At 42.8% G+C, this 25,400-nt stretch overlaps 1 protein-coding gene across 1 annotated transcript in view; it reads left to right on the forward strand.

Annotated features, from left to right (window-relative positions):
- The first annotated feature begins 166 nt into the window (after window positions 1–166).
- ino80 (INO80 complex ATPase subunit) overlaps window positions 167–25,400 on the forward strand; it is a 75,994-nt gene continuing 50,760 nt past the window's right edge. The window contains exons 1-26 of the mRNA XM_056294451.1: window positions 167–240; window positions 2,289–2,354; window positions 2,760–2,948; window positions 4,918–5,075; window positions 5,652–5,719; window positions 6,005–6,151; window positions 6,261–6,381; window positions 6,554–6,759; window positions 6,904–6,957; window positions 7,266–7,469; window positions 7,683–7,887; window positions 11,432–11,499; window positions 11,676–11,897; window positions 12,107–12,187; window positions 12,668–12,763; window positions 14,364–14,423; window positions 14,585–14,727; window positions 15,476–15,560; window positions 15,721–15,838; window positions 16,069–16,154; window positions 17,960–18,127; window positions 18,346–18,473; window positions 19,087–19,154; window positions 19,395–19,488; window positions 20,229–20,421; window positions 24,472–24,612. Of these exons, the coding sequence (XP_056150426.1) occupies window positions 2,800–2,948; window positions 4,918–5,075; window positions 5,652–5,719; window positions 6,005–6,151; window positions 6,261–6,381; window positions 6,554–6,759; window positions 6,904–6,957; window positions 7,266–7,469; window positions 7,683–7,887; window positions 11,432–11,499; window positions 11,676–11,897; window positions 12,107–12,187; window positions 12,668–12,763; window positions 14,364–14,423; window positions 14,585–14,727; window positions 15,476–15,560; window positions 15,721–15,838; window positions 16,069–16,154; window positions 17,960–18,127; window positions 18,346–18,473; window positions 19,087–19,154; window positions 19,395–19,488; window positions 20,229–20,421; window positions 24,472–24,612 (3,063 nt within the window). The 5' untranslated portion in view covers window positions 167–240; window positions 2,289–2,354; window positions 2,760–2,799. The remainder of the gene's footprint in view (window positions 241–2,288; window positions 2,355–2,759; window positions 2,949–4,917; window positions 5,076–5,651; window positions 5,720–6,004; window positions 6,152–6,260; window positions 6,382–6,553; window positions 6,760–6,903; window positions 6,958–7,265; window positions 7,470–7,682; window positions 7,888–11,431; window positions 11,500–11,675; window positions 11,898–12,106; window positions 12,188–12,667; window positions 12,764–14,363; window positions 14,424–14,584; window positions 14,728–15,475; window positions 15,561–15,720; window positions 15,839–16,068; window positions 16,155–17,959; window positions 18,128–18,345; window positions 18,474–19,086; window positions 19,155–19,394; window positions 19,489–20,228; window positions 20,422–24,471; window positions 24,613–25,400) is intronic.

Consider the following 25,400-nt stretch of genomic DNA (forward strand, 5'->3'; position numbering starts at 1 on the left):
AAACAGCGACGGGATCGCGTCCACTCTCTCTGTAATCGATTAGCTAGCCTGCTCCTTGCTGTATTCTCGCCATGGCGTCGTGTCCCTGCTCCCTCTGTAACAGAAAGTGGCCGCCTCTCTGCTGCTGTCGATTCAAAGCTCACCGACTCACTCGTTGCTTCTCACCGCCATTTTGGAGTCGGAGAACCGAGTGTCGGCAGCAGCATCGAGAGAGACGAAAAAGGGGGATACGGGGCCAAGGTGAGACAGTCCTTAGCGGTTGTTATGAGGCGGGAGCAATGGGGGAAGATGGCCGGGAGGGAGAAAGAATTAGAACATAGGGATCATTCACTGGGCACCGAGTCCCCCCTCATGCCCGTACCAAGTATACGGGAGGAGCAGGCTTACGGGGCCTTGCCGTCGCGGCTTTACCTGCTAGCCAGATAACGTGGTTAAAATGCTAAAAAATAATTCTAAAAAAAGATGTTTAGACAGGGAGGAAGTGCCCTTAAAGAGACAGAACCGATTTGAATACTTCATAATAATGATGTAGGTGACGCCAGTGCCAGAACCTCCTTACAGTATTTTAATCAGCTAATGATAAAACCTGATACAAGCTAGGTAGCTAGTGTACTCCTGTTGAATTTGTCAAAGCTGGATTGATATTTGACGTTGTACGCTTGTGCCAGAGAGCTGCCAAATCCCGTTACATTGGCACATTGACCCTTCGCTATCATTGATCGGGTGCAGTGCAGCGTGCATGTGTGCTCAGTTAGCTAACAGCTCCCAAGCTAACGTTAGCAATATTTTGCCATCTAGATTGGTACGTAAGTGGCGCCGAGCCAAGGTTAGCGAGCAAACCTTTGCTAACATTAGCTTCTGTTTGCTACCTGGTCACTACGGCGCTATTAGCCCCACAACTTAATAAAGTTTAGGATAAGAAATGCATTTCACTTTTTTTTTAAGATGGAGCAAAGTTCTTGCCTGGCTTGAGTGGTTTACCATCCACATAATACACGAATTTAGCAGGCATGTATAATTAATAATGGGCTAACTTGTTTTCTTCAAGTGAATAGTCGCTGGCAATCTACACAACTGTCACTTAACCAATTTATTTTACACTTCCTGTTTCTATGACCTGAAAATGAACGCGCAGACTATTGTATTGTTGGTTTAAGAATTGTTACGGTGCCCTGGAGAAGTTTGGAGGAGATGAGATCAATTTATGTCATACAATATTCACCTGTTTGCCTCACCGCTCACCAGTCTATTCTGTTGTTGCAGTGCACTCAGCTCTGATGTGATGAGAGTCACTGTAACAGCCTGCACGTCATTCTTACAAAATACTGACAAAATAGGAAAAGTCAGGGGTTTGTCGTGTCTCAAAAAAAATAAAAAATAAAAATCTGTCGAGTAACACAAAATGCTCTCTCAAACACACACAAACACACACACACACACACACACACACACACACACACACACACACACACACACACACACACACACACACACACACACACAAATACAACAACTTAGATCTGTATAGCGCCTTTCAAGGAACACATGAAGAGCATATAAGAATATAGTGTATTAGCGCCCAAAATTATTATTGATCAATTTGCCGACTGACTCAAAATCACCTGATTACAACTCTTGTATTCAGTTTCGTCATTTATCATGTAAAAATACCCGACGTGTAGGTTACAATTTCACAAATGTTAAAATTTCCTTGCCTTACTCCAATTCATGTAATTATTAAATGAGTTCTTTAGGGTGGCTCTTTTCTGGCTGCTGGTCATAGCAATTAAACAATTTAATGCCGTCACTCGGTTCTAGGAGCTTTTGATGGGAATTTGTCATTTTTGACATTTTATTCACTAAATGGCTAATTGGCTGAAATAATAATTAACAGAATAAGCGCTAATGAAAATAATCATTAGTTGCAGCCCTTATCTACGTTAAACAGTCCTGCATAGCTGCCAGAAGTATACAGAAGTACCCCATTTAATCTTTTTTTCCCTGACTCTTTGGCAAATGGAGTTAAATTTTTGTTTTTAATGTAAGATCCATGTCACTGAAGAGTCAAAGTATTAGTAACCTTTTGGAAAACTGAAGCAGACACCTGCTATATCAATGTAATACAATGACACTGGATGTGGACAGCAACCAAAACTATGCTGCAGCAGCCATAACATGAAAAGCAAGGCTTGTATTTATTGGTAGAATCATTCTGATATTTATGTTGCATTTCATGAACTGTTAACACTGATTGTCATGCTGTTACATCACTCTCCTCTCTATTCTAGGTCTTTTTAATTCCATTTGTCTTACTGCTCATCTTGGAATTAAAAATGATGTCCCTTATTCAGAAGGTAGGTCCACTGTGTTTCTAATCTAATGGACCAAATTTGGGGTACCATGCTGCCAACCTAAGTGTGGTTTAGAGGGAAAATGTAGAAGAGCGTTTCCAACCCTCAACACCAGAGTAGCTGGTGTGCAGACGTGGAAAACTAGGAAAATCCCTCTCCTTTGGCCCTGTAACTGCTGTTAAACTTCAATGGAGCAAGGCACTGAATTGATAACTGTTCTGAGTTGTCATCATATTGTCTTATTCTGCACCCTTCCCATTAGATTTAGGTGAACTGAAATAAATTTACATAGCCTTTGCAAAATGTTAGGTTTCAATGTCCTGTATTTACCTCGTTCTTATTAATTCTAACATAAACCGATTTTTTTCTGCGTTTTTTGTTTTTTCCTCTTCAATTCTCTACCCCCAGTAAAAGTTCCCACCCTCTTGGGTGGAGGTGTCTGTCCTGCATGGCGTCGGGGCTGGGGCGGCAGGAGACTGTGGTGTCGGGCAGTTCTGGCCTTGCCAAGCCCCTCCACTTGCAACGCATTGAGAGAGCCCTGAGGTTGGACAGCTTTCTCCGCCAGACTGCTGCCATCTTCAACAGAGATATAACCAGGTAAACAAAAAGGGGATTTGACAGGGCGAAAAAAAGATTGCTTGTCATCTGCTGGAACAGCTAAGTAAATGCTGTGTTTCCTGTAAAATTATTTAAAGATGTGGAGGATTATGGAACTAGTTTCCCTGTGTGGATTAATAAAGTTTTCTTATCTTGAGTCTTAAGGCCCAAACATGTGTTTTGAAGTACACCTATTGTTTTAAATGGCTGAATGCACACCAAAAGCATTATGAGGTGCTTCAAACTACCTTGATGCTCCTACTCCAACCTTGTTTTGATTTTGGAGCATCAAATGAGGACCCAGAGACCAAAGCTGTGTTTTTTTCTGCAGCCACAATACCTGTTTAGGGAGTTCTAAAAGGAATAAAAAGGCAAGGATTTTTTTTCCCCAGAGGACAATATTTTATTAAAGAAATAAGTTGTTAATAATAATAATACTAGAAAAATAAATAGATAAAAAATAATTTGACAAGATATGTCCATATGTGGGCGGCACGGTGGCACAGGGGTTAGCGCAGTCGTCTCACAGCAAGAAGATCCTGGGTTCGAGCCCCGGGTAGTCCAACCTTGGTGGGTCATCCCAGGTCGTCCTCTGTGTGGAGTTTGCATGTTCTCCCCGTGTCTGCATGGGTTTCCTCCGGGGGCTCCGGTTTCCTCCCACAGTCCAAAGACATGTAAGTCAGGTGAATTGGCTGTACTAAATTGTCCCTAGGAATGAATGTGTGTGTGTGTGTGTGTGTGTGTGTGTATGTGTGGGCCCTGTGATGGCCTGGCGGCCTGTCCAGGGTGTCTCCCCGCCTGTCGATTAAGATAATGGATGGATGTCCACTCAAATAGAAATGTATAGAAAATTAGTGGGGGGTATTTGTGAAGCATAAAAAGTTGTGCCTGCCTACATATAGTGACCTTTTCCTAAAATTAATGTAATTCTATGGTGTTGGCATTTCATATAACATTACTCAAATAGAAATGTATAGAAAATGAATAATTTATAATGTAATTTCCAAAATTTTGCCTAAATAGCGACCTTTTCCTAAAATACTGCTGGTTCTGTGGTGTTGGTATTTCAAATCTGATGCCTGCTGTGTGTCATAAGAGCATGAAATGACGCGTGTCAAATGAGGTGCGTCAATTATCGCTTTCAGTGCATTTGGACCTTTAGAATCAGGCCTGTCCCATGATCAGTTAGTTCTCAGAGGTTTTGCAGTTGAAGAATGGCTTGCTTATCTATCTATCTATCTATCTATCTATCTATCTATCTATCTATCTATCTATCTATCTATCTATCTATCTATCTATCTATCTATCTATCTATCTATCTATCTATCTATCTATCTATCCATCTATCCATCTATCCATCTATCTATCTATCTATCTATCTATCTATCTATCTATCTATCTATCTATCTATCTATCTATCTATCTATCTATCTATCTATCTATCTATCTATCTATCTATCTATCTATCTATCTATCTATCTATCTTTCTGTCTGTCTGTCTGTCTGTCTGTCTAATCTTATCTTTGTTCCATGATACATGAAAAATTGTGTTTGTAAAGGCTCTTATTTATTTTTGTAAGCAGTCTTAGCAATAAAACTGAATTACCGTTAAGATTTTCAGGAAGTGGCAATAAATTCTCCCTGTTAAAGGAAATAACGAACTGCATTGCAGAATCTTTCCCTACGCACTGTAGATTAGCTACAAACTAAGAAAAAACACAAGTTTGGCCACCATCAACCCTTTACCCTCTGGATACATGAATTGTGAGGGTTGTACCTTTGTCTAGGGTTTTTATCTTTTGAAGATTACCTTAGGTGGGTTAGGCGAACTGTTTTTTAACATTGTACATTACGTAACGCTAACATTAATGTAATACTGAACATCTCTTTGAAGGCATGAATTGACCTGTCTGGGATGCAAAAGATGCAAGTGGTCTCAGTCACAGCTGTATTTTTTTTCATGTCCTAGTGATGACAGTGATGACAGTGATGGTACATTGGGAGAGGGACTATCTCTGGACCCCACCAATCATCACACACTTCTGACAGTGAAGGATGAGTCATGTGACCAAGAGGGTGGGTTAACGGAGGGTAAGCCCCTCAATGGGATCCTGCTGCAAGCCAAAGGTAAGACAACCTGTGACTCTCTTCCTCCACCACCACCATCACCACCACAATCTTGTTGAAAACACCAAGGAAGTACCATTCGTAGCAAACAAATGCTGCTACTGTGCCAAACTTGTAAAGTGTAGCATTAAAGCCAGAGTTTTTAGCTGTAGCACACCTTCCCTCTTGAAATATTGTTTCTCCCCTACTGGCTTTGATTTGTTGTGATTCATTGTGCTGAAGATAATACTCAAATTCAAATTGATTGGGCTTTCAAAACATGCAGTGCAATACGACAGCTAAACATGAGGTTTACTTTTGTCCTCAAATTCTAATGAAAAATACAAGGCACATTTTTCAGGTAGAGGTTGAAATCTACCAAGAATCAGTGACAAAAATTAAAAAAGTGTACGGCCAAAAGGGACTCTGTGCTTTGTATTGCATTTTCCCTGCATAGTCATCAATTTATTCTCACGCAATCATGCTTCCCTTAACTTCCTACAAGGGCACGGTCTCATTTTTTCATATGCATTATTCATTTACATTTTCCATATGTATACAGTATTGAATGTACATCTCTATCTTTACACTCCACAGATCAAAAGACAGACAAAACCAGCCTTTATAATTTCTCCAAACTAAAGAAGAACAGAAAATGGCTTAAGGTACCTATTTTCCCTACCATGCATCTGGTTCTCAGTATTTTTTCTGAATTTTTGACAAGGTAGTACTGACACGCTGGAAATGATATCAAATGATACACTGAATCTGTCTTTTGAGTTACAATTCAAGATGGTGCAGCTCCATTGTAAATTTCGCAGTGAACCTATAAGGTTTTTTTTTAACCTTTGTCCACCTATAACTCTTTCTCCAGCTTGTGTTTGCTTCTTCATATATTGTTGTGCACTTTTCCCCTTGTTTTGTTCATATTGCTCCTCTCTCTGTTGAAGAGTATCCTGTTGAGTGATGACACCACTGACTCAGACACGGACTCTGACAACTCCGACTTCACTATGTCCAGGGAGGAGCTGCATGACATGCTTCGGCTACACCGTTACACCAGGCAGCACCAAAGCAAGTTCCACTCTGACCGGGAGGTACAGACGCATACACATACACGTGCAGCATATACACAATTGATCTGTACAGTCCATGATAGAAATGTACCCGTTATATTGGTTCCCTCTGCATGTACCTCCTATGCAGCTCCACCAATACCAGTACTACAGCACAGGACTCCTTTCGACCCATGACCCCTTTTATGAACAACAGCGACACCTATTGGGGCCAAAGAAGAAGAAACTCAAAGATGAGAAGAAGTTCAAGGGTAAAGGACAAAGGAAAAGGCTGGAAATCGAGCCATAATCCTATTCATGCTATGAAACGTGGTAACTTCATTAGTTTAATAACCTCTGTAATGGTTGGCAGGGTGCCCACTCTGTTTTTTTTGTTTTTGTTTTTGTTTTTTTTGTTTTGTTCTGTTCCTCCTTATCCCTTAGCCAAACTGAAGAAAGTAAAGAAGAAGAAGAAGCGAGGAGAGGGGGACTTCCTGGATGAGGGGCGTCCCTATGTCACTAAGATCTTCGCCAAGTTTTCCCATGATGCCCCACTGCCCATAGTGAAGAAGAAACACCTGACCGTCGAACAACTGAATGCACGGCGACGCAAAGTTTGGCTCACCATTGCCAAGAAAGAGATCCCCAAGGTTAGTATGCACATTTCTAATGGGGAGATGGTTAGCAAATGAACGATGTTGTGTGTTGGTCCTTGTGTTTTTTTTTAATTTTTTTTAATTGAGTATGTTTGCTGTAGTCATACTTGTCTCAACTCTCATCAATATCTCTTTCAGTCTTTCAAGCAGAAAACCTCAGCCAAGAACCTTGTATTGACCAATGCTAAAAAGGTAAGTCAACATTAACTTGTTTTTATGCTGGTTGGTTTTATATAGGTGTGTTGTACAACAAGTATACATATTTGCGTGTATGTTTTCAATGGTCTGATTAAATCTATCAATCCAAAATAATGAAAGAAAGAAAATGTCTTAAGATACTTTATGCAATAAAACATTTTGCTGTCATGTCAGCAAGTTGGGTATATCGTTGTTAATTTTGCAGTCTCATTACAGATGCAGACTCTTTATTTGTTGATTGGTCAGAAATTGAATTTTGGCTTCAGTATAATGGTTAAAGTCTGTCTTTTCTGTCGATTCAGCTGGCTCACCAGTGCATGAGAGAGGTGCGGCGCGCTGCCATCCAAGCACAGAAGAACTGCAAGGAGACGTTGCCCCGTGCCCGTCGCCTCACCAAGGAAATGATGCTCTATTGGAAGAAGTATGACAAGGTAGAGAAGGAGCACAGGAAGCGGGCAGAGAAGGAGGCTCTGGAGCAGCGTAAGCTGGATGAGGAGATGAGGGAGGTATGTATTTTACCTTTGAAATCGCCAACACAATTTTCATTGGTACAGCTTTTTTTTCTTTTGTTTATTTTTTGTTTTGTTTGAAATCTATTCAGAAAATGGTGGATATTGATTTGAAGGACTTTTTGCACAGAAGACAGCTTATTTTCGTATTTACTTCCATGTTGTCCATGTTTTTCATTTTTCTTAAATGTCCTCATCTCTCTCTCCCAGGCCAAGCGACAGCAGCGCAAACTGAATTTCCTCATCACCCAGACAGAGCTGTATGCTCATTTTATGGGTGGCAAAGCCAGCGCAGGGGGTCCAATAGGAGATGTGGCACAGGAGGAAATTCTGAGGAAGCTGGAAGACACCTCGGCTCAGAGGCAGATTGACATCGGGGGAGGGGTGATGGTCAACATGGGGCAGGAGGACTATGGTATGAATGTAATGTTGCTTGACATTGGTTTTATGGGTTATTTCAACATGATTTTTTGATATCTGAGTTGAAACACAGGACTTAAAGTTATCACATAGCTGTATACCCACTCTTAAAATTAAAGAATTGAATTAGAACTGGAAAAAAAGTGGATCCTTGTAGGATTCCTCCAAAAAACATCAAATGGACTATTGACATTTATGCATTTATTGCCGCTGTGACCAGCTATGAATTGGTGATATAAATTTCCCACTTTATCTTCCCTATTTGCGATACACAGATTTCTGTCTACTGGTACCGTAAGGATGTTTTTGCAGAGAGTTAAGTCAGAGAGCTCACAAATTAGAATTGTGTCTATACATCAGAGTTATTTAGACTTTTATATTCTGTTGCTGACTGATATTTTTCAAGATTTAACATTTGAAAAACTTTATTGTCTATCACATAATGATAGGAAATTGTCTTAGGGTAAGGACTCACAAACAGCATAAAAACAAACACCCATACCGGGAACTCTGGTTCGAATCCCTGTTACCTCCGGCTTTGTTGGGTGTCCCTACAGAAACAATTGACCATGTCTGTGGGTGGGAAACCGGATGTGTATGTGTCCTGGTCGCTGCACTAGCCCCTCCTCTGGTCGGTCGGGGCGCCTGTTCGGGGAGGAGGGGGAATTTGGGGGGAATAGCGTGATCCTCCCACCCGCTACGTCTCCCTGGTGAAACTCCTCACTGTCAGGTAAAAAGAAGCGACTGGCGACTTCACATGTATCGGAGGAGGTACGTATGTGGTAGTCTGCAGCCCTCCCCGGATCGGCAGAGGGGGTGGAGCAGCAACCGGGATGGCTCAGAAGAGTGGGGTAATTGGCCGGATACAACTGGGGAGAAAAAGGGGGAACAACCCCGCCCCCCCCCCAAAAAAAAGCAAACACCCATGAAAGACTTATATAAAATTGCATTAAAGCACAAACAATCAAACAATTCCATAAATAAGGGCATGTGAGCAAAGCTGCATTAAAAGGTAGTGACAGTCTATTAATCCTATTTTAAAATGGAAATGCAGTGGGAATGAAAGAGTCGTAAGTTCTCTTTTTGGCTAGAGGTGTTCTGAAGCGTCTGCCTAATGGAGGTAGCTGAAAGGAGTGGTGAAGGAGGTGTGAAGGGTCCTTACTGATGGAGTTCTATTTACTGCGTAACTGTTAAGGTCCGAGAGTTGGGTTTGAGTGGTGCTGGTGATTTTGGTTGCATGCTTGATGATTCTTGTGAGTTTTTTTCTTGCTTTTCTTTGTGAGGAAGTTGCACCAGGGTACAATGTTAAATGTGAAAACTGATTCGATGAGTGATCAGTATACTGCTTTTTGATGTCTTATCTGACATTAAAACCTTTCAGCCTTCTTGGGAGAAACAAGCGCTGTTTGGCCTTTTTGTAGACCCCGTCCGCATGTTGTGTGAAGGACAGGTGGTGGTCGATCTCTCTGCCCAGGTACTTAAAGATCTCAACCTGTTCCACCACCTGATCCTCCAGCCTGAGTGGTCCAGAGAGAGGGTGTGGGGTGTCAGGTGCCCGGCGCCCCCCAGAACACAGCTCTTTGATCTTACTGATGCTCAGTTCCAGGGAGCTCTCCTGGAACCAGAGGACGGACCATGGTGTCCACATACTGCCTGTATGTGGACAGGGAGTACTTGTCTGTCAGCTGGGCCACCAAGGCCATGTCATCAGCTTATTTAAAAAGTGACAGTCTGTTGCTATTGCAGGTGATTTCGTTTGTGTATATGGAGAGGAGGATTGGTGACAAGAATCAGCCCTGTGGGACCCCAGTATTTAAAACAGTGTTGCTGGATTTAAAACCATTTACTCTTAACATATTGGGGTGTGTCCTTTGAAAAAATCCTTAATCCATAAAACCAGCGTTATGTTGACTTGTTGCAGAAGTGTGTTTGTGTTTACTGTATTAAAAGCAGATGAGAAGTCTATGAATAAAATCCTGACATGAGTTTGAAGAGTTGAGGTGCCTAGCCACTGTATCCAGAAGGGTTAGGCTGATATCCTCCACTCTCTGTTTTGCCTTGCAGGCAAACTGGAGCAGGCCCAGACTCTCACCCACCATGGTGGTAAGCTCCCTAGCGACACCCTCTCCATGTATTTGCAGAGGATGTAAATGAGTGCCACAGGCCTGAAATCATTCATGGCTTTGGCATGGAGCTTTTTCAGGACAGGGATGATGGTTGTCTCCTTCATGCCCTGGGGATGAAGTTGGTGTTCAGGAACAGCTGGAAAAGCTGTGCCACCGCACCGCCCAGCTGAGCTGTGCACTCCTTCAGTATGCGGCCCTTGAACCTGTCTGGTCCAGGAGCTGTCCTCGGGTGTGGCTTGGAGAGGAAGGAAACGACCTTCAACTCCTCCACACCGATTGGTGTAGAGGCGTAACTGGGTGTTGGTCAGGGTCCAGTCCTCCATGGTGTCAGTACTGTTGAACCTGGCATAGGTGTTCAGCTGCTCTGCGAAGGAGGCGGGGGCTGGGGACTGCATCTTGGCTGGTTTCTGAGCTCTGCCCATCATTGTGTTGAGACCCTGCGATGCCTCCCTCACATTTCCTCTGATGAACCTCTCCTCCATCTTATTTTTGTATCGGAACTTGGCCAGCTTGGTTTTGTGCTTCAGCCCCCTTTACAGTTCATCGAAAAGTTTTTTGTCTGCTTGTATAAATGCAGTTGTTTTGAGGTTGAGACAGTGTTTGAGCTCTCTGGTGACCCAGGGCTTGTTATTAGGATAGAGCCTGACCTGGTTAGTTGGAATGACACTGCCAGTGCATGACATGTATGTTCAGATCACCCTCGCTACTCTGGAAGAACATCTCCCAGTCAGTGAGCTCAAAACACCCCCTCAGCGTTTCCACAGAGTCATTATTCCAAACCTGGATGGTTTTTAAGTGGATATTATGTGTTTTCAATTTTTGTCTGTATTTTGGCAGCAGTAATATTACATTATGGTCTGAGAAACCAAGGAGAGGGTGAGGCTTGGAGACTTATGCGCTGGGTATATTTCCAAAAAATTAGTCCAGCGTTCTGTCCGGTCACGTTGGAGATGTGAGATACTGTTCCAGGTGTGGGAGTAGTGTAGTGACATCACAGCTATTGAAATCCCCAAGCAAAAAGACAGGCTGCTCAGCTGCAAGCATATTGTCAAGGCCAGGAACATAGGCAAGAATCATGGTCAACTGTGTGAACTTGTGAGGTAGATAGTGGGGACAGAACGACAGTCACAATTTCGTAGCGCCATGAGCAGTCAGTCTCACAAACTGTAAAGTTGATTGCCCCTTCATCGTTTATGGCCATGCAAAGCCCGCCCCCACTTGATTTTTGTGTTTTTCTAGTGTCCCGGTCAAAACGTATGAATGTAAATCCATCAAAACTCACTGTAATGTCTTCAGACAACCACGTTTCAATGGGGTGAGAAAGGTTAGGTGTGGTCACCAGTGACCCTGTTGATAAGGTTGAACCACTTGTTTATATGATTTTATTCAAAACTTGATTATAATCTATTGCAGATAGTGAATATTACAAATCCCAGGCCCTAAGGAATGCCAAAGAAGCCTATCAGATTCACCAGGAGAAAGTAAGTAGACTCCCACCCCTACCACCCCACCCGAGCATGCACACGCGCGCGCACACACACACACACACACACACACACACACACACACACACACACACACACACACACATACACATGAACACAATATTTTGATCGAAACAATCAGTTTGCTTATGGCCATATGTCTCTCCACATAGACACGTATGTTTGATGAGGAGGCCAAAGACAGTCGCAGTGCCTCTCTGAATGCAGCCAGTGGTGCAGCCTCAGCCTCGGGTTCTGGGTTTGGAGAGAGCTACAGCCTGTCCAACCCTTCCATCCAGGCTGGTGAGGACATCCCTCAGCCCACCATCTTCAATGGCAAACTTAAGGGCTACCAGCTCAAAGGCATGAACTGGCTGGCCAACCTTTATGAGCAGGTGACTAAATTTGTTTCTTGCAAAATCTGCCCGAGCTTCTTGAGGCTCTTTTGTCACAAATTTGTTATTTTGGATAGAGACATACAGACACGTGTCTTAAGTCTGATACACTTGGAAAGATTACAATTGAAAAATTGGAATATTATGAAGTTAAAGTCTGTCCTATCACATGTACATGCATATTAACATTTTCTCTCTCCCACCTAAAGGGCATTAATGGAATCCTGGCAGATGAAATGGGACTTGGAAAGACGGTCCAGAGTATTGCGCTGTTGGCGCACCTGGCAGAGGTGAGAGGGGTCATCGGGGCAAAGGGGTTCATTTGCCACACACTTTCAAACAAAGCTTTTTGAATACTCACCCATCTTCACTTTCAGTATCAGGATAGAAAAGATGGAACACATTAGGTTCTCTGTGCATCTGCATCCTCTTAAAGGGCTTTCTCCCATTAGTAAGCAAGCTATTTTGAAAGTGCTCACATGGAGCAGGTCATGTGACTTTTATTGTTCTGCGCACCTGATTAGGAATATCTGCAGACATTTTTATCTTATATCTTCAAAGGGACAAGGATTGGAATTATGGGGAAATGAGCTTTTCAGCGTTGAGGTATTTCTCGCAGGAAGGCAGTGTCGTGTTTCTCTCAGGTTTCCTGTTTTTTCAGTTGCTTGCACACACACACACACACACGGACACACATACACACGGACACACAGATGAGGACCACCTGCCACAGCCGCTGACCATGTTCCCTTTCTTATGTTCCTGTGCAGAGAGACAACATCTGGGGTCCGTTCCTGATCATCTCCCCTGCTTCCACACTCAACAACTGGCATCAGGAGTTCACCCGCTTTGTGCCTAAATTCAAGGTGAGAATGCAGCATGTTGGCGGAAACACCTGCTTGCAAGCTGCAAACCCCGGGGGGGAATATCCCCTCTCCCTTTCTTTCCTCCTGTGAACCTGATACCATCCCACTTGGTTCCTCAATGACATGATCTCTCCACGTTTAAAAACAAAAAACAAACAAAAAATGTGTGAGAATAGAGCACTGGCCGTGGTACTTCTCTCGTAGGCCAAAGTAGTGCTCAGGGGCACTTGCATGATTAAGACTGTTCAATAGGAGGCAGTGTTGTATCAGAGTGTTAGCAACTGTGCAAATCATGGTTGTGAGGTTGTTACTGCTGTGGATGAAGATTAATGACACTGTTTTCTCTTTATCTGTTACTGTGCTGTGTACGTTCTTATAGGAACAAGGCAGTTCATATTCATAAAAAACTAATTATGCACATGCTGCTCTCACGCAAACATGCAAGCATGTGTGCACACATAAGGTAGCACGCATCACCCACTTGTGTTCTCAACTACTTTCTCCCTAGTTTAGATGATAATAAATCATCCCCTGTCTGTTCTGCTAATGAGGTGTGAAAAGACCAAATTACACAATCATGGAGATTAAGAGTTCTGAGTACATTCTAAGAGGCATGGAAATACTGACCTGTAAACAATGGATTCTCAGACTGTGCTTGTGTTGAATGACTTTTGATTGGCAAATATTTACATATTACATATAGCATCAGGAGCACATATCAAGAGATTGACAAATGAAGCTGTAATTTAATATGTGGCTGCTTAGAATGGATTTCCCCTTGGAAGTAGGGCTGTGCGATATGACAATATATATCATGTGTGACGATAGAAAATGTCTATCGTTTCATATTAAGCTCTATCGTTTATTTCGTTGTGTCGCAAATCACATTGTTTACAGCAATATTTTTCGTCATTTGGACGGCCCTTTCCGCTCTTTGCACGGCACGGTCACAGGGAGGAAATTTGCGTGAAGGCAATACAAACAAACATGGAGGACAGTGAATGTAACACAGAACGGGGTAATTCCGAACAGGACTCCGACCAGCCAGGACAAAATGAGGAGCTTTTACCTAAAAGAGGGGCTACTTCTATCATATGGACGTGGTTTGGGTATGAAAAGTCTGACACGAACCAGAAAACCGTACTTTGCAAAATATACCGCACACTGGTCCCCGTAACAGACTCAAACACCACTAGCCTCTTTTACCACCTACACAAGAATCATGTCAAACAGGACGGAGAGAGTCTATTTTAACATGCTTAATTGAAAATGTGCACAGCGGTTCAAGTAAAAGGAGAAAAATAATCAAATATGAGTAAAGACCTTTTATTTGTCGAGTATATGATTCAAAATGTAATAAGAAATAGGCCTTTCCATGTGGTCGTTTTATATAAACTATTTATTCATTGAATTTACAGAAAATGTGCTATATCATGATATGTATTGTTATTGTGTTATGAATGACCTATGTTGTGATATGAGATTTTGGTCATGTTGCACAACCCTACCTGGAAGTATGATTATCCTACATTTATTTAGATTTATTACCTTCATCAATGTGAAGGTAAACATTTTGGCATCATACCTTCTTATCCTTCAGGTGTTGCCGTACTGGGGGAACCCACATGATCGCAAAGTGATTAGAAAATTCTGGAGCCAGGTAAGAAAGAGATGATTTTGATGATAATAATCTTGATCTGGAAGTTGTGCATTGCAGCTATGAAATTGATGTAGTACACAATTTAGTGGGGGGGGTATTGCACTTGTGGTTTTGTGTTTTTCCTTCTCTTTCCAACTCTCCCTCTGTCTCTGTGTGCATAGAAAACGTTGTACACGCAGAATGCACCGTTCCATGTGGTAATCACCAGTTACCAGCTTGTGGTCCAGGATGTCAAGTACTTTCAGAGAGTCAAGTGGCAGTATATGGTTCTGGATGAGGCCCAGGCACTCAAGAGCAGCACCAGGTGAATTTGTTCATTTCAGAATTTGGTTCTGGAAAGTCTGAAAAAAAAAGATAACAATGGATTTTGACAGTTTTCATGTCCTTGAAAAGCTTTGAAAGTAGACAAAAAATTAGAAAAAGTATAAAAAATGGGAGTGGCACAGTGGTTAGCTTGGTCACCTCACAGCAAGAAGGTCCTGGGTTCGAGCCCCAGGGTAGTCCAACCTTGGGGGGGGGTCATCCCGCATTGTCCTCTGTGAAATTTGCATATTCTGGGCGTCCAGGTAGTGTAGCCATCTATTCCATTGCCTACCAACACGGGCTTGCCGGGTCTAATCCCTGTGTTACCTCCGGCTTGGTTGAGCAGCCCTACAGACACAATTGGCCGTGTCTGCGCGTGGGAAGTTGGATGTGTGTATTTGTCCTGGTCGCTGCACTAGCACCTCCTCTGGTCGGTCGGGGCACCCCCCCTCCCCGGATCGGCAGAGAGGGGTGGAGCAGCGACTGGGACGGCTCAAAAAGAGCGGGGTAATTGGCCAGATACAATTGGGGAGAAAAACGGGGAAAATTGGAAAAAAAGAAAAAAGAAATTTGTATGTTCCAGGCTCTAGCATCCCTGCGACACTGAGCAGAATAAGCGGTTTGGATGATGGATGGATGGATGGATGGATGGATAAAAAAAAAAGTTAATCGTCAAAGCAGTGATGGGTATCGTTGATACAGCAGATTAATGATGGGTCTCAAGTCACTGTGTCCCTCTGTGTTGTTAGTGTTCGGTGGAAGATCCTCCTCCAGTTCCAGTGTCGAAACAGGTTGCTGCTCACTGGGACACCAATCCAGAACACTATGGCTGAGGTCAGACAAGCATATGTGTAACGTGTGTGCATGTGTGAGCATGAACATAAACATGGCCAGACGCGTATTTGTGCCTCTGTCAGTGTATGTGTGTTTCTCCCCCTTGTTTGTATATGCAAGATGAAGTTGTTGACATCTATATGTTATTGATGTTTCCCAGCTGTGGGCCCTGCTCCACTTCATCATGCCCACCTTGTTCGACTCCCATGAAGAGTTCAACGAGTGGTTTTCCAAAGACATCGAGAGCCACGCTGAGAACAAATCTGCCATCGACGAGAGTGAGTCAAACTTTTGAGCTCTGAGAGCTGAGCCTCAGCAGTCTACTGTGAGTGTTCGCTCTGACCAGTGGTTTTGTTTTTATATGCTGTGTCTACCAGCTTACATCACACATCAATCTTCAGCCCATTCATATAGAAATTCTCTCATTTGTGCGCCTGTGTTTTGTTGGCGCTCACCCTCGCATGTGATATGTAGATCAACATTGAGCTGTTGGATGTTTGTGTTTCAGACCAGCTCTCCAGGCTGCACATGATCCTCAAGCCCTTCATGTTGCGCAGGATCAAGAAAGATGTGGAGAATGAGCTCTCGGACAAGGTAGGAGAGAGATCATTCACAGATGCCTGTACCCCCCCCCCCCCCCAGAACTGTACACTTAAATTACTTAGATGAAATAAGCTTTGAAATGGTACAAGAGAATCACATAAAACACCTTTGTTTTTGTTTTCTAAACAAAATATTCAGGTTTTCTGTGGAACGGATGGCAGACAGATGAAAATGTTACCAGTAGAAAGTCTAAAAGTATATTTAAATCAAGAATAGAGTAAAAGTTAATATTCAAAATGGTGTGAGTGAATACTTTTTTTGGATCACATTTTTGAGAGGGTGGGCTTATGAGTTGAAATAAAAGGAATTTTGTGAATTACCACATTTTATTTCAGTATCATTAGCCCTTATCCTCTTGTGCCTGCTCTCTCTGTCCATCTGTCTCTCTGTCCAGCTCATGTCACAGGAAGCGCGGTAATAAGCCCATGAATGATGCTTGTGCTGGCAGATACGCTTGACAGATGTTAAACTTTGGGTCTCTCCCTTGTCACACAGTGCACACATTCTCTTGAACAAACACACACACGCACACTCACGCGGTGGGATTCTCAATACACAAGTTTTTAGAATGACAAGAGTTCATCGCTCCCCCGCATCTGTCATTTTCACTTTCCTTCACACCCCCATACCACCCTGCCAGCGCACTTCCCTCCTCTCTTCCCCTCCTTCTGCTCTCTCTTCTCTTTCCAAGGTCAGTGGTAACCAGCAAAGTTAAGTTCTGGTTCACATTGAGGTTTTCACTCCTGGTTTAGATTTTTTTTAGTTTTTTTTTTTAGGTATTTTTATTTTGTTTTTGTGTCCTCTGCCTTTCACATTATGAGTCACAGGCTTAGGTTTGGTCAGGAAATAAGTGGGAGTGTAATTTTTCTAATTGCTCACAGTAAAATTGATAATGATCATAACACATGTGGATGTGTCTACACGTTCATGCAGAGCTCTTTTGTACACATACATTGTCATAATTTTATGAGAAATTAATTTTCACAACATTTATTGTAAATGTATCTTTTTTGGTAAATGATATATTTACACATTATTTACAGTATTGTGGGTGTTGTCTGTCTTTATGACAGTCTAGCTGATAAGTTTCGGTGCTACACCAGTTTCTAAGGTCATATGGCAACATCTTATAGATTTAGAAACTAGATTATCTGTCTTCATACATGATACACTTGTGAGTCAGAAAAGTTGTGAATTTTATATAATTGTAAATTTATCTTGTGTATCATCTTTTACATCTTTCAAGCAAATTAAGAACAATTTAGAAACATTTTTAGTTGCAATTACTTAACTATTCTTAATTTGAGATTATTGAAGGTTTTGTTGGAACCTTTGTTTCTAGATTTGCACCATTTTTGGCCACTCTGACATCCTCAAATGTAGGTCAACTGCAGTAAAATACTCTCTGTGCCTCGTCGACCTTAAACTTGTCAAAACAATTTCAAACACATCGTAGAGCGTCTATAAGCGTTTCCAGAACACTGCTCCGATGGGACAGATTTTCACACCCTAAATGACTGGTGTTTCAGTCATACTAAAAAAAGATAGTTTTTGATGACGTGGCGAAATAATCCACACAGTCTCAGATACCTTCAATTGCCAGTTTTGTTTTCACTTTTTCTTAACCAGTCACGACAAGAAGATGATGACAATTAACACGTTTTACCTGAGGATTTCAATTAAGCCAATTATTTTAGCTGTGGCATGCCTGCAGAATTGTTAGCGTCTCCATTTGCAGGTCGGCAAATTCAAATCAATGGTGCCGATGTACAGGAACCTGTTTTCTGTCTCTTCAGATTGAGATCCTGACATACTGCCAGCTGACCTGTCGACAGAGGCTCCTCTACCAGGCACTGAGGAACAAGATTTCCATCGAGGACCTCCTCCAGTCCTCCATGGGCACAGCCCAGCAAGCCCACAGTACCACTTCATCTCTCATGAACCTGGTTATGCAATTCAGGAAGGTAGGAAACATGACACACAGGCAGGACCCCATCCCATTGTCTTAACATGAAATTAATAATAATGAGCATGTGCATAATGGTGAATAGTTCCTTTACCCTTAGATACAAGATATATATTTGTGATTACACTCTTGATTTATCCACTCCTTGGGCTATACAATATTTGGTTGTTCAATTCTTAGATGTGTGATGGTCATCCTGTTTGGGCTTGTGTGTAGGTGTGTAACCACCCTGACTTGTTTGAGCGGCAGGAGACACGCTCTCCTTTCCATATGTCCCTCAAGCCCTACTTCATGTTGAAGTTCCTCTACCGCCAAGGCCTCTTACACACATTCAGCCAGAACAAGTAAGACATACTGCACACACACCTACATAGACACGCGTACACACACACTGCATGCATACCTAAGTATAAATAGACACGTGCATTCGCACATACACACACAAACACACACACACACACACACACACACACACACACACACACACACACACACACACACACACACACACACACACACACACACACACACACACATTTTTCTTTATCTTGATAACTATGCCCAAATAAGGGAGAATAGGGTGGACAATATTTTCTGTGTTTTATATAATTGTTCTTCATTGTGTATACGTATAATCTGATGTGATTTGCAAACTAAAAACCAATAAATATATTGTTAAAAAAAGTATGCCCAAATCCAACAGGATAGGTCTAGCGAAATGCTAAATATTTCACTTAATTTCTCTTGTTGGGGTTGGGCTTATAGAATTATGTGGAATTTTTGCCATTGGCAGATTTTGAGCTCTTTCCCTCTATCACAAAAAACAATTTTGCAAGGCCCAGCTAGCATCAGGTTCGAGGGCTGACCGAATCGCTCTGTCTGTCTGTCTGTCTGTCTGCCTGTCTGTCTGTCACACACACACACATAATCCTGTATCTGTCTCTCTGTCTTTCCCAGGCTACTTCAGGTGCTGCTGTCTCCCTTTTCGCCAAACCACATTCAGCAGTCTCTTTTTCACAGGAGAGGTGAGCTTATATCAAGCCTCCACTCCAAACCCACACAGCCTGAAAAACTATTAAACCTTTGTCTCTTTATCCAAATGCATCTCTTTGTCTTTTTTTTTTCTAGAAGAAAGCCGTGCTTGTAACTCATGTTTGGAGCACATCTAAATCAGAGCTCCATTTTATTTTCCTCTAGCTCTCTCTATCTCTTTGTTTGCCTCCCACTGCTCCTGCTCCATCTCTTTCTGTTTTCTTTTTCTCCAGGCAACGACCAAGGGAGCTGTTTCTCTTTTCTGCGCTTCATCGATGTGTCACCAGCTGAGATGTCCAACCTCATGCTTCAAGGCACTCTAGTCAGGTGAGCTTTGCGTTTATTACCCTCAGTTATTCACTTTCACATTTCTGGATGGGAGACATTGGCAGGTATTGAATAGGAAAACTACCCTTTGACCGAAAGGCCTGGGGTCACATCCCTGTGTTGGCATACATCTGTCCTGCTAAACTACACTTGAAAAGGATACTGAATCCCCACCTGTTCCAGGGTCACTGTTCTGTAGTTAGCTGACCCTGTACTCTAAACTTCATGGGGAAGAGGTAAGCGAGATGTCATAAAAGATGACATAATTATTTATATAATTCATATTGTCATCTCAAAAGTGAAGTTAAGTCAAAGACTGTAAAATCATAAATGCTACAATATCTTTAAAATATTTGCAAGTATCTGCAAGGCCCATCTTATAAATCCCCTCTTTGTGAGATGGGTCAGCATGTTTAACTAACTTACTGTACTCTCAAAGGCTGATGTCTTGGCCCAACATTAATAAAAACTTGGAAATATCTCTCAAAGAAAGATTTAGCTATTTTCAGGCTCACAAACTTGAAGTGGTTATGTTTCTTTCCTTGCTGCGAGCAAATTGTCTACCCAGGGGGGGGATCACTGAGCAGCTAAGGGTAATGTCTGAATCAGTATGTTCAAGATGTATGTTCAACAGTCAGTGTAGGGTATGTAGGGACGTGAGATTTCGAACTAAAGAATACATAAGACAATAGTTGAGTGTGTCGTTGATTTCTTCTCAAGCATCCTTTCTCCTCTCTTAGGTGGTTAGCCCTTTTTCTGGCCCTGAAAGCTGCCTACCGGCTCCACCATCAACGTCTTTTTGGCCTTGAGAAGGAGGGCATGGACGGAGCAAGTCTATGGCCCAGGAGTATGTGTCTCTCTCACAGAGATCTGATTCTTTGGCCTGACCGACCCACCGCCTTCCCCAACACACACACCAGCCCTGTACTACAGGTGAAGAAAACCCACACACTTATACATACACACACATATGCGTATGTGCAATAAAATTCATTGTGCATGTGCAGGATCCTCTCAAATAGTTGAAGGTGGAACGAGTAGGATTTGTTGGTTGGGGTTTGTAAACGCAACATTCAAAGTTGGTCCCTCCTCCCTGGCTCAACGACACTAGAAGCACACGCCCCCTGATTGCAGTTGCCAGTACACATCTCAATGTACAGGCCAACTCCGCGTCACTCTTCATTCCCATCCTCTCCTTCAGTGCTTGTCGACGGGTGAAAGCAAACCCCAGATTCACTCTCGTTTTGGAACGAGCTTTGTCCACTTGGTTTTTCAACTCGCTATATTTGCGTCTTTTTGGCACTGTGTCCGCCATCGTTGTAGCTTTATCTTGGATGCGTGCTTACGATTTCGATCTGGCACCTGGTCGCTACATTTTTATAGAGCCCTGCTGCCCAAAGGTTAACACCCAGAAACGTCCTGTACACAGCAAAATACGAAAAATAAGAAAATACAGGCAGACGACAGAGTCTCTGCAGATACAGACACTGCCACACACGTCTCGTCGGTCATAAGTGATGATTGAGAGGGATTATTGTATGAGTCTATACATTGGTTTTTAGGAAAATCCTACTCATTCTACCTTTAAATTATGGCACCGCTGTGTACGTGACAGACAGAAGATACTCCACCAGTGAAGCATGCTGCCTCTGACAAAGATGATTTTTTTTTTCCGGAGCGTCACTCAGCATTTGGCCACTCAGTTCACTCTTCGCCCCGGGCCTCCTTGTCCCTCCTCTGGGATCCAGCGTGGAACCTAATCCCCCCCAGCCCTACAGCTATTCCCTCCCCCTATGAGTCTCCAGGGCTTGTGCAAACCAGCATCTCTCCACAATTCACTGCCAGATATTTGGAGGAAAGGTCCTGGATGCTTCACTTATGCCCTGGGCAAAATGGTTTCTGAATATGTTCTCAGCATGTGAAATTTGGAACAGGAATCCTTGGGGTGTTAATATCTAGCAGGCATTATAAGAAACTAGCACAATGCGCGGTACAAATTCTGATGAGGTATAGCTATGGGGGTAACAATTTTCTATACTGCCAGCTACTTTGGTTGACAACCAGCTATTATTTTGACAATCTTTGCTTTCTGTGTTGATGGTGAAATAGTGAAAGTGACTGGAGAATTCTGTCCTTTTTCTTTCCTTCTTGCAAGTGTCAATTTTTAGGCCTGGCAAGGTGTCCTTCTCTTCCTTATAGGCTTGCAAAGAGACAGCAGAGAGAATATTATACATCCTTTATCTTTATTTGTAAAACAGTAACATTACAGAGAGACAGAACAGTAAGTCAAATGTTTGTAAGCAAGCGTGGGTAACAAGTTCAGATACTTTGATCCGATTAGAAAATTTGAACTGGTGAACTAAATGAGATTACTTTTTTTCACCAACTATCATTGAGGTACCCCTGTGCAAGGCATGCTCCCCATAAGTAATATTGAGTAGCTGCTCACTGGGTAAAGGTAAGATGAATAAAAATGTGGTTGTAGTAAAACTTACCTGGATAAAGAAGGGTTTAAAACCCATCACATGACTTTTTCTTTTTACCCAGTTAAGAATTACCCACCGGCAGAAGCATAGTGGCTTATTAGCCTCCACCAATTCCATCTTCATTTGTTCGGTGGAAAATACCCAAATGAAAATGCTGCTGGGGTAATTCCATCCTCCTCTTCCTCCCCTGGCCTCTTCACACTGTCAGGCAGCTGCCTAGCGTCTTAGGTTCCCCCCCTGGAGCGGCTTCTGGAACGAAACAGTAGAGAAAAAAACAGAGGGAACTGAAAAAGAGAGAAACACAGACACAGGCACCTGAAGAGCTAATAAGTGTACTTTGTGACCTAGCTGACTTGAGACTCCCGCATGACCATCAATAACTTACACCCACTACTTAGGCCCAGTTTCTTACTTTAAGATTCTCATTTTTACTGAGGTGGTACTTAAAGTTGGTGCACGTTGCCTCCGCTTTCTCCATGTCTCATCATTTTCTGGCTGTATACTAGAGAGTGTGGTCAGTGTTTTTCTACCCCTGTGGAGAGGAGACCCAGACAGTGAGGCTCCTCTTTTAAATTCCTCCTCTCCACGCCTTGGATTTACCCATATGGCAAAGGGGCACATTTTCTGTGATGATTCTCTGCTCATCTTTACCAGTATATATCCATCGCTCTCTTTGTCTCGGTCTCCTGCTCACTCAATCACTCACTCTCCCACACATTATCTCTTTTTTTTCTCTCCTCTCCGCCATTCATTATGCTTTTTTTTCTACTGGTTACGTAGCTACCCTTTGGCTGACACTGTTTGAGACTCCCACACGTTGGGTTATTGCAACACTCAGATGCACCGATGCCACTTCTGCAATGTCGCTACAGTCTGTGTATTGACTGACTTGTAACACAGCTGATCAGATTTTTTTCCTCAACAATTTAGTATCAGATTGGGTGCATTAGATGATACTAATTATAAAAAAGAAAATTCATGTAATTCTTTAAATCTTGACCAAGTGAGGGTGAGGGGCAAAGAAACAAAGACATCTAGTCTAGTGCCAATTGAGTATTGAGAAGCTTCAGAATGTAAACAATTAAATTATGAAAAATGGTTAACAAGGACAGTTAGAAACTCTGTGTTCATGCTTTGGATGGATCCTACCAATTTTCTCCTATTTAGAGATAATTGCAAGTCTGCTGCAAATTCACCAAGATCTTACTTGTTTGGACTCAGTAACAGGAATGCTCCGCATCTATGACACATGTTTTACCTAAGTTGGCCAATATCTAGTGGCAGTATCAGAGGCATCATGTTTCCTCCTTTGCCAAAAGGTGGCACTATGGATTTAACATTTTCATAGGGTGGCATGGTGGCGCAGAGGGCGGCATGGTGGCGCAGTGGTTAGCGCGATCGCCTCACAGCAAGAAGGTCTTGGCGTTCGAGCCCCGGGGTAGTCCAACTTTGGGGGTTGTCCCGGGTCGTCCTTTGTGTGGAGTTTGCATGTTATCCCCATGTCTGCGTGGGTCTCCTCCAGGTGCTCCAGTTTCCTCCCACAGTCCAAAGACATGTAGATCAGGTGAATCGGCCGCACTAAATTGTCCCTAGATGTGAACGTGTGTGTCGGCCCTGTGATGGCCTGTCCAGGGTGTCTCCCTGCTTGCCTCTCAGTGACTTCTGGGATAGGCTCCAGCATCCCCTTGACCCTGAGAGCAGGATAAGCGGTTTGGATAACGGATGGATGGATAGATTTTCATGGTGTCTTGAGCATGCAGGAATTCAAAGGCAAAAGAAGAGCTCTTTTTATGGGTTTTAGGGAGAGACAAAGTGCCTTATGCGTGTGCACACACACACACACACACACACACACACACACACACACACACACACACACACACACACACACACTCTGTCTCTCTTTCTCTCTCGCACACACACACACACACAGTTGCATATTCTGCCAATGCATTCTACTGACAATGCATTACCCTTGAATTATTCTCTCCTCTCTCTTTTGATCCACATGGTTTTATTTTTCCAAAAAGTTCAGTGTGGAGAAAAATGAAGGAAGGTCATGGAAATATGCTCTATATCCATCCTATCCTATGACATACACTTTTCAAATCATGTAAGCTGCTCCAATCGTACATAATGTTTTCCATCATGTTGTAGGCGTTCAGCCTAAATTTTATATAACATTTCAGGCATGTGTCCAGTGAAACTTTAACATACATTTAACACAGTAACGCGGATCGGCCAATGTCATTAAAACCTATTATGTCATATTTAGAAGAGAATCCTACCTATAAATCAGAGAAAATGGACACCAGATTAACAGGGCTGCTCCTGTGACTCTAATAAGAGGTGATTTATGTTTTGACATCACAGGCAGTTGATTATGGTTCATCCATTACTATAAAGCAATAAATTAATGGTTTTATTTCTTTGCAAACATACTGCTCAAGTTTTGTTAAAGTCATTTTATTGGTGATTTTTGTGTGTGTGTTTTCAGGCCTTGGTGTTCACAGCACACAAGCAAGGTGTGGTGGGACACAGAGATGTGGTGATTCACAGCCGAAACGCTGCAGTCTCCACTTTACGGCCCTGCCAGCTCACACTGCTGCCCAAGTTCCTGCTTACCACTACACCCAGGGTAAGGTGTGTGTGCAGATGTGTGCGTGTGAGCTTGCTTTGGGGAGGATTGGGAGAGATTGACTACTAACCCTCTGGCAACACATGTGTGTTTGTGTGTGTGTGTTGGCCTCTGTATGACAGCAGAGCAGGTTGGGTGGTCGGGAGAGGGGAAAGAGAGGGGGGAGCTTCTTTGTGTTGCCTTTAGAGACTTTCAACAATGAGCAGCTCTTATCTGTGAAACTTATTTTTGTGTGTGTGTGTGTGTGTTGGAGAGATGACTGCAGTGACTTGCAGCTGCATTTAAAATAAACAGAGCTTCTAAAAAAGAGGTTTTGTGCTCAGTTTGTGCACTACTGGGGCCCTTTGTTTGTTTACCTTCTGCCTACCCTAATCTCACTCACTCACACACACACACACACACACACACACACACACACACACACACACACACGCGTAGAACCTGCTGATTCAGTGAGTGTGTTCTTCACACTGGGATTTCTTGGGCTTGTGTATAGATTGAGGTGTTGGAGTTGTCTATGAGTTTGGAGTGAGGACCGAGGGCTTAAGACAGACACACAAAACGTCATGTGCAAAACCAAGTCTGATAGAACCCAGCCCAAAGTCACACCAAGGAAAAGTATACAACAGATTATTCAATGAAAAGCAACCCACAAATATGTTGCATGACATCTTTGGGATCATATATTCTTTTGAAGGGGCCAGAAAAACATGACAGCATGAAGGCCTCAGTTCTCACCTGTAGTAACAGGTGAGAACCCTGTCCATATTAACGTGCTCTGGAAACGT

This window comes from Lampris incognitus, chromosome 15 (assembly GCF_029633865.1).
Source record: "Lampris incognitus isolate fLamInc1 chromosome 15, fLamInc1.hap2, whole genome shotgun sequence".
In the NCBI taxonomy this organism is placed as follows: Eukaryota; Metazoa; Chordata; class Actinopteri; order Lampriformes; family Lampridae; genus Lampris; species Lampris incognitus.